This window comes from Phalacrocorax carbo, chromosome 8 (genome assembly GCF_963921805.1).
Source record: "Phalacrocorax carbo chromosome 8, bPhaCar2.1, whole genome shotgun sequence".
Taxonomy (NCBI): domain Eukaryota; kingdom Metazoa; phylum Chordata; class Aves; order Suliformes; family Phalacrocoracidae; genus Phalacrocorax; species Phalacrocorax carbo.
The window spans coordinates 31,130,484-31,140,126 of record NC_087520.1 but is presented as its reverse complement, the minus strand read 5'-3'; the positions used below and the strand labels follow the sequence as shown (position 1 = coordinate 31,140,126).

The 9,643-nt window shown below is 37.6% G+C and overlaps 1 protein-coding gene across 3 annotated transcripts; it reads left to right on the top strand.

Moving 5' to 3' along the window:
- The first annotated feature begins 4,079 nt into the window (after positions 1-4,079).
- LOC104040795 (E3 ubiquitin-protein ligase SIAH1) lies at positions 4,080-8,373 on the top strand. 3 transcript variants are annotated; one of them, XM_064459447.1, is made up of 2 exons: positions 4,080-4,160; positions 6,976-8,373. In XM_064459447.1, the coding sequence occupies exons 1-2, from the start codon at positions 4,133-4,135 to the stop codon at positions 7,824-7,826; spliced, it is 879 nt and encodes a 292-aa protein (XP_064315517.1). In that variant the 5' UTR covers positions 4,080-4,132; the 3' UTR covers positions 7,827-8,373. The 3 variants fall into 3 exon arrangements, with proteins under 3 accessions (XP_064315517.1, XP_009511775.1, XP_064315515.1); XM_009513480.2 differs by lacking the exon at positions 4,080-4,160 and adding an exon at positions 4,185-4,278; XM_064459445.1 differs by lacking the exon at positions 4,080-4,160 and adding an exon at positions 4,300-6,403.
- Positions 8,374-9,643: the final 1,270 nt, after the last annotated feature.

Here is a 9,643-nt window from a genome sequence, read left to right as displayed (position 1 = left end):
AACGACCTACGGCAAAACTAGCTACACCTCTGCGGTAGTAGCAAAAAGTATGGCCAGATGCCACGCAAAACGCAGCAGTGCGAAAGACCAAAAACAGTAGGAGAGTCATGGATGACTATAAATAAGAATTTCCATTACAAATGTAAATACAAGCCAAAAGCTTTGTATTGGCATGCTGACAACCAGAGAGGCAGATGGAAATTAAAAGAAACATATTTTAGTAAAAAATGCTTTATTTCTTAAGTATGACTACAGAAATGCAACACAGACGTGATTAATGGACTACTGTTATTTCTGTAGCTATAATTACTATACAAATTTTGCTCATTTACTCCTGATTGTACTGTCACTTGAAACCATTCCTCCAGAATTAAAACGTAACTCTACATTTTAATGAGTCTTTGAACAAGAAAACCAGAAATTAGTACATAGCACACATCAAAAACCAGAAATCAGAAGCCTTATAAGAAAAGCCTGAATTGCACTACAAACAGTTATTATAGCAGACAAAAAGAGAATAAAAAATGGCGAGAAATATCAAGGAGCCAGAACGTACTTTTTTGCTACTCGTAGGAAAACGTATATCAGAAATTCTTTGAAAAATAATCGTGATCCTGCCAGCACTGTTAGTTAAAACAGTAAGTAAAAAGTTAAACTAATTATAAAATATCTTTGTAGCCGTACTTTAAGGTCTGTGCTACACTCTGTCAGTCACGGCTGGAGAAGAATTTGTCTCATATAGTGCTCCGTAAACTCTTCATAGCCAACACTCTTGCTTCAGGGTAAGCAACAAAAGTCAGAAGATGTAGCCAATGTGCGACAACAGACAAACACTAGTTTACAACAGTCATTAGCTTAAGATGATGATTAATATTTTGCAGAGTATCTGTTTTTGTTTCTAATATTTCTTAGGTACTCTCCTAAGTACGCATAGCCTCCCCTGTTATCAGAGAGCAAACAGAGAACGGATATTACGTCTGTTGCCTTCTGCATTTCAGTTTTTTGCCTGTGGCAGCCAACAGGTTTATGAACTTTAATCAAGAATGGTCAAATGCAAGCCTCAGTAAGATAACGTGACAGAGTGTGACTACCATTGGCCAGGAGCCCTGTCTTTACGCCTAAAATTTATGAAGGTCATTGACAGAGCAAACTTTGTGTTAGCGACGGCCGAGATGTATCAAAAACTCTCCGGTTTCCAGGCTCAGCTACGAGTTCAGCTGGCAGACTGCCATAATTTTTTGTATCAGGATGAATACGGTTTATCAATATCTGCACACATTGTTATCGGCATCTCTCCAGAGACATATGTGTACACTGATGCATTGCTGTTCATGTCTTAAATAAAAGAATTTAAGTTACAGGCAAGGAATGAGAATATCAACTTTTTTACTAGTATGGCACATTTATCATAACAAAGGCAAGCGCACAATTATTAGATCTGTAAATTATCTGGTATTCCTTGACTATTTTAGTTAAGAAGGAATACTACTCTTTTTAGGTGCATCGTGTTCTACTGTACTTTTTTTAGCCAATACAGCGAAATAGACAGAACTAATTTTGAGGTGTCCTCTTTAATTGACACAAAAATTCAAACAAGAAGCAAGACAATGCTTTACTAGAAATCGCTGAAAGAATTGAGCAGCATTCCTATAAAAAACATGTAAGATATTGAAAGCCGCATAAACTGTAGGCTTTCACTATATGGATATTTTTAGCACTTACATCTGTGTTAATGCAACTAAATAGAATGATGTAGAAAATAATCAGGGTCTACGGCAACATTGTTAGCATCTCCAAAAATCAATCTCTTTTCAAACTAAAAGAAAAAACTCTCGCTAAAGGAAATTTTATATGAACAGCTTACACTGAGTAGGTAGTATCTAGTGCAACTAAATATATACATAATGAAATGTACACATTTCTTTTTCTTAGTCCTGAATACTTCCAGTAACGAGAGCGGCACCTGCTGTCTCAAAACACCGCCATGTCCCACATTTTGGCCAGCAAGAGAAGGAGAATTTATTGTGCATTAAATAAACGCTTGTTAATATTTAGATAAATGCTAAACTGCTTTACATAGTATTTTATGGGGACGTATCCTAGTTTATTTTGAGAGCAGATAGTAAGATAAATCTCAGAACAGCTTGGGGTCAATATTTCAAAGCGTGTTTGAGTGAAGCTAGCAAAAATAAGAAATCAGAGACTCAGCGAGTTTTAGTATTCCTACCTAATAAGTGATAAAAAATTTCTTTTTTACTGTGCCTTTGACCCCGTAGAAAGCAAACCATTAGTAGTATTTACTTCTAGCCAGAAACATGGTCCTCTGTCATTATTATAAGAAAATATAAAATCCGTTTGATCACGTTATTTCTAGCTATTATTTCTCATTATATGAAAAAGAAATTTTCTGCAATATCTTATGCTGCAGGTTGGTCTGAATGTTGCTCTTTGATAATGATGATTCTCCCAACTGCTATTCTCAGCAGACAAAATCACTTTGTGGATATTTACAATGTATTTTGACTAGTAGAACGCAACTGTTGCCCAGTTGTCAATGAAAACGATGTTGTACATAGAAATACTGATCCTTGTAAAGGATCTATAGGCGGCAAAGGAAAAAGCATAGCCAAATGGTTTATTTCGGAAAAACCTTAGGTTCATGGCCGTTTTTACGGTGGATATTTAGACCGCTGTAAGTCTTTCCCTGTATTTCACTTCGTTTCCTGCAAATTTAACGTCAATGATAAGACCAGCGTTTTGGCCCTCTCAGTACCTTGGTGTCTCAGAAATGGCGCACGAAGCGACTGAAGTCGCTTTCTTTAACGATAAATGTTTGTATTTTTAAAGACTCTAAAATATATCTGTGACCAATAGTCTTCTACCGAGTTAAAGCAATGTCTTGCCGACATATAGCCCATTAGCTTTCCAAGTCATGTAGGTTTCTGTTCTTTCTCAGCTCCTGTTCTCACACACTTTAAGGAATCTCACCATCACAGTACCGTCATAACTCTCAATTTTCACCGTTTGAGATAAGCCTTTGCAGGCTGCCATGAGAGAGAAAGATCTGGCAGCCTTTAATGTGACGTCTAGTGTTTCTCTACCCTCTGACTTTTAAGCTATCTTGCACCAAAAATAAAAATGGGTTACACAGAACATTAGCAGGGAAATTTGACCAAAGTTTTGTTGAAAAGCACAGTAATTCTACTAGAATGTGTAAATTTTTATACTGATATTTAATAGAAAATTAAAATAGTCATAGAACAAGAACACTGAGGTGAAAAAGCTATAATAGAAAAGTAGTGCCCTTATGGCTTTTCTTCTGCTTTGCAAACACAAAATGTTTTAAAGAATCCAACTGAGGGGTTAACACGCGACTGTACAGAGATGTTTAACGGAAAAATTACCACAGTTCTTGATTAAGTAATGAAGAAATTTGTTCTTTTTTCTCAGACATTGAAGAAATTAAGCCTTCACATATTTTAAACAAAAACGGTTACGAGAGTTACTTTATAACTTTCATGTAGATGTTGCTTTACGTAGTTTATGAACGGTAAAGTGTATTGATGCCGCACTGTTACTTTCACGAAGAGGAATGAGACCAACAATATGCCAGGAAGTAACAAAAGAGGAAGTGGTTTCTATTAGCAAAAGAAAAACATACCAGAGCAGTTTGTTCTGCACTACACAAAAATTCTATGCAAGAAAGATACTGAAAGAAACACAGAAAATACAGAAATACTTTCCAATAGAGGAAGAAAGGGTATCAACTATTTTCTGTCACTGTCAACAGCTTCCACAACAAGTCAACTAACGAAGTGTGGTGAGCAAATTTTTGAGAGCCGAGAAGTGTTGCTGTAATAGTGATTAGCATCTGTAAATTTCAGCTACACGAGAGCGCAAGCGGTGATTTCTTTTTTTGGCGTGGCTCAGCAGTTTACAAAAGTACAAGTTATTTGATAGTTTACAATTATAAACGGACTATACAAAGATAATTCAGTTATGGGAACTTTCTTTATTCCTCAGATTCGCACGTTATGCGTTATGCACAGTATCTTAACCTGGTTTTGTAGCAGCTGCAAAATCTCGTTCCTCGGGACATCTCGCTAGGGTGTGTATTCCACCCTTCTCCAGAATGGTGTTGAGACCAGTTTCATCATCAGGTCCGTGCATTCTGATGTCGTGAAGGACAGAGTTTCTCTTGATCTACAACTAGGAAATCTTAAAAGACATTTTCGCCTTTTCACTCTTTATTTCCAGTTCTGTAGTTGTTTTTACGTGGTTTGTAATTTTATGTTTTTGAGAGTTTGGTGGATTAAATGTATTACACTGTTAATAATTTTAGTTGTGGTTAACTTGTAGTTTTTAAGACAGCTATAAAAATGAACTTCTCTGACTTTTCCATTATGATGTATTATTCATCTTTGTGTTAACAAGAGTGATGAAAAATGTAGGCTTTGGGCAGGTTTAGGCTTGGTAAATTATAGTTTATAGCTTTACCCAGTTTATTTCTCACATGCTAATCTCAATGGTGTAGTTCACAGATTCCTGCTCATTTTCATTCCCTGCTCATTTGCACGGACCTTGGCTGTGGAAGGTGCGTGTGAGGGCTGGTCACAGACAGAAACGGTGATAAAACAGGGCTGTACGATTCTTTAGCACTTTTGTAGCTTAGCAAGCTTCAGTGGGGAGTACATCTGTGCCTAAGGTCTTTTGCAAAATTTCTAGGTTGCTTAATTTAACTATGAATGGGCTCTGAGAGGTGTAATTAATGAAACCAGAGTTCACCCAGCTAGTTGGACTGCCTACGGAACTGGTCTGACACAGTGGTTTTCACCAGTGTTATCTGCGTGTTACTGGGGATCCCTCACTGGGATCCCTCGCTCAGGGCATATAGGTTCGGGTAAGATGAAGCACACACAGACTTTTCTGAAATGTGCGTCTTTACAGTATTTGGAGGGAAACACTTTTAGAATTTTACAGATGACTATGCATATGATTTATAAGATCTTTGCAAGGGAACAGTGTGATTGGCATTTGTTCTCCCGGGTACAATTATTCTTTGTGTATAATTTGTTCTAGAGCACAGAACTGCAGTGTGCCGGCATGAGCCTCCCACCTACGGGAGAAAAATGGCAACAGTGCTCAGTTGTCACAGAGGCTTTATCATTTGAATCTGCTTGCAACAAGCTGATGTGGCATTGCTTCCCCAGAACATGTCTTTTATTTGTCACAGATATCTTAAACTTTTTATCTAAGCTAGAATGCCTTACAGTAGGAAAATAAGGCCAAAAGGTACAAACATTCCTGTCATCTCTCTGCAGTATCATTTAAGGCCCAGCATTGAAAACCAGTGAATGTTTTTTTTTCCTGAAGATGGGAACTGGGTATTCCTAGTCCAACAAGCCTGAGGTGAAAGAAGAGACTCTGGAGGGGTGAGGTGATGTGGTTATTGGGCATATAAGACTCAAAATCAGTGACCGAATGCTGAGTCTTAGACGCTCATGTTTTTGTAGCTCTGGACTGGGGAGAGGTCCTTCTGGAGAAGAATTTGAAATTGCCTGTCTATGATTAGTGCTTGAATGTCAAGGGATAAGTTATTTTGCATGTTGGAATGAATCTCTTAGCTCCTTCGCGTCATACCCCGAACGGTGCATGTCTTGCAAAAGCATGCACACTATGCTGCTTTGAGGTATAGAGTCCAAGTATTAATAAGTTTGTGGGTGAAATGCTGCTAAATATGGGAAACTTGTCAGATAGCAGGGAGATTAAAGATGAGGTTTATTTTGGGAGCTTTATGTGTATGTGACAGACACAAAGCTGGGGTACTTGCAGAGAACCACTTAAGGTGGTTGAGAATTTTAATGTCTAACAGAAGCCGATTTTGGATGGCATTTTACTTAATTTTCCTTAATATGAATGTAAGGGGGTCTTTTTCAAAACAGAGTGGGTTTTTTTCTGGTAATACTAGTAATTCCTTTTGTACAAGGAGGAGGAGAGTTAGGGGGCACATGACAGAGCGTAGCATCCGTAACACGTTAAGAAATATGGTACTTTTACTGCATCTGTTGAATGCTTGAGCAAGCTCTTTGGTCCGAGGGCCAAAGATGTCTGGGGACGTCAGAAAGAATAGAACTGCAGTGCAAACTCCACTGAATGTAAAACCTCACCAGCAGTGCATTGTCACGTTACTGGAGGTGTTTGAGTACTTATATGTTAAAACTAATTCTCAAATTTAATCTTCTTAATTTCTTGTCTTACTGACTAAAATAATTGCTTCATTTTTCTTGTATCTTCACAAACAGTTTAGTTCAGGAAGCTCAAGCAATGGATGTGCTTCACAAGCTATGGGCCTTAGTAATGAAAATGAAGAGTCACTATCCTAATCTGGGAAAAAAGCTGTGTAGTAATCGTCTTAGCTATGCTTTTCCTTGCTACTGTTTTTCAATTTCTTTAAAAAATTGTACAGTAAACACAATTACTGAGAAGGTCATATCCAGAAGTTCATTTTTCATTAAAAACGGCTAGTTTCTCATCTCACTAAATAAAGAGCAACTTAAAATTCAGCCTTAGAATCGTTCCGTAGTGCTCCTAGTTGTTACGTGCAAGTGATCTGGGGGAGCAGTTTGTAAATGCTGTATTAAAACCAACAGCCACAACAAAAACTTCTTTGAGGATTTCAGTTACATTTTCAGCATATCTTTACTCATCTCCCTTGCAGCTCCCAATAGGTAAATTCCACTTCAGAATAATTAGCAGAACTTCGCTTGCTAAATTTGTATGTCATACAAGTGTCTGTATTTTAGCATGCACCATTGATACTCTACGCAAAATGTATCCACAGTTTGCATTACATGGTGTTTGGGCTTTCATTTGTATCCCTTTTGTTTTGAAGCGTCTTTGCAAATTGAGAAATACTGAATGCAGAGGAAAATGAAATGCATTTAGATACTGATTCTTTTTTCTCTCTTTTTACAGAAATGAGCCGTCAGACTGCTACAGCACTACCTACAGGTACTTCAAAGTGTACGCCATCACAGAGGGTGCCTGCGCTGACTGGCACTACAGCGTCCAATAATGACTTGGCTAGTCTCTTTGAGTGTCCTGTGTGTTTTGACTATGTGCTGCCACCAATTCTTCAGTGTCAGAGTGGCCATCTTGTTTGTAGCAACTGTCGCCCCAAACTTACGTGCTGTCCAACTTGCCGAGGCCCGCTGGGCTCCATTCGTAACCTGGCTATGGAGAAAGTTGCCAATTCTGTACTGTTCCCATGTAAATATGCCTCCTCCGGATGTGAGATAACTTTGCCACACACAGAAAAAGCAGACCATGAGGATCTGTGTGAGTTTAGGCCTTACTCCTGTCCATGTCCTGGTGCTTCATGTAAATGGCAAGGTTCTCTGGATGCTGTAATGCCACACCTGATGCATCAACATAAGTCAATTACAACACTTCAGGGAGAAGATATAGTGTTCCTTGCTACAGACATTAATCTTCCTGGTGCTGTTGACTGGGTTATGATGCAGTCTTGTTTTGGCTTTCATTTCATGTTAGTATTGGAGAAGCAGGAAAAATATGATGGTCACCAGCAGTTCTTTGCAATTGTACAGCTGATAGGAACACGCAAGCAAGCAGAAAACTTTGCTTATCGACTTGAGTTAAACGGTCATAGGCGGCGATTGACTTGGGAAGCAACTCCTCGATCTATTCATGAGGGAATTGCAACAGCCATTATGAATAGTGACTGTCTAGTCTTTGACACCAGCATTGCACAGCTCTTTGCAGAAAATGGCAATTTAGGCATCAATGTAACTATATCCATGTGTTGAAATGGCAATCAAACCTCTTCAGGCCAGTGTTTAAAACCATTGCATTTAATTTAGCAGAAACTAGGGTAACCATCTTTGACTGTCAGCCAAATTATTTGGTAGATGGAGGGTAGATGTATATGAAGGTAAATAAAATGAAAGGCTGTTAAATTACAGGAAGCAGTTGCATGTAGTAACACTAATATATTTAAAATAAGTCAACAGTAAACCACTGAGAATATATATACACCCAAAATGGGCATCTTTTGTATTAAGAATTGATTCTACAGGAAATGTTGTAAAATAATTCTAAGAACTTGTTTGTAGATTGATTGTACTGTTGAAAAGGATACTGTTTCGTGTTTTTGTTGTGTTTTTTTCCTCCCCCCTTTGACTGACAAGCCATGTTGAGCAGCCTGGCCTCTGGCTGCTGCTTCCCTTCCTACCCCCGCCCCCCCTTTGTAAGTCACTATATAGTATTGCTGCTGTTTGTGTATATTTTTTGTGTATTTGCTAATTTTTATTAACTTCTAGTTTTTCATTAAATAAATGACTTTCTTTTCTGTAATTCAGTTTTTTCTCTTTTTTGTATCTTTTTAAGATTAATTACAGGTGTCATCTTTTTGATATGCATAATTGCTATGGTAAAACTTATATTTCTGTATGTTTGGTAAATTTTGTCTCTTTCCAGTAGCCAATTCATTGGTGATGCTGTTCTTAATTGCGCTATTTTGTGAATGTACTGAACTTGAAAGGTGTGCTATGTTCAAAGATTTATCAGGAAAGAAAGCTCCTTTAAAAACAGGCCTAGATGTTGTTGTACTTTGAGTTATCTTCTAACAAAAACAATCAATCATTAAGACTTCCAAATTAAAAAAATATTCACATTTGAAATTTAGAGATTCTTAGAAACTTGATTGCAGCCTTGTATTTGTTGGTTTTGCAGTACAAAGAAGGTATTGCCTTACACAGTATTTGTAATTATAAAACCAGACCGTTTGTTTTAAAAAACCCCAGGCAGTCAGAATGAGTTGTTTTCAGTCTTTTAATATTTGTCATTAGAAGAATACCTGGCAAATTAAAAAACCCCCACCTTTTGCTTTTTGCTTTAGCTCAAAGTTCGACGCGTTGATACTCTTGCTCAGTTTCTTGTCTTCACATCTTTTGGTTGTTACTAAAGTAACTGTCCTGAGCTGATTTTTATATATCATTTTAGTGACATGATATGTGTTATGATGCATATCGTCTCTTACAGGTGTGATTCACCAGCCATAAAGGCTTCTGAAGGATATTGAGCTTTATGCAGACTGCCTGTATGTGAAAAATTTAACCACAAATACAGATGGTCTTTGTGTTACAAAACACAGACCTGGAGACAGAAGTAGTAGTAAGGTGAAAAGCTGTTTCATCTCAAGCTATTTGAACAAAATCGTTGTCAAACCTAGTTGTGGCGGGTATCTCTTTGGAGAGGTAGTCCAGCTATTAACTGCTTTTGAAACACATTAAAATACAGTTTATTTGCTGTGCACTGTCTTACGTTTCTTATCGGAAGTTGATCTATTAAGGCAACTCTTGATCTTACTATTTTGACGAATGATGAGGTAAGTAGTTCTGCAGGTAAGGAACATAAAAGCCATCAGGATGGATTAATAAAATGCTAATGAAATAGTTGGCTTCATGTAGTAAAAGTTCCAATTCCTAAAATGGGGTGTTTAGGCTGTTGGAACTGTGCCTAGAGTTCATTTAAAAGAGTGACTGGTACCTTGTGACAGTAAATAAAATGCTAGACTGCAGGATTTTTTGGAAGCGGTTTCTTATAAATAGCCAAGTAATTGTTT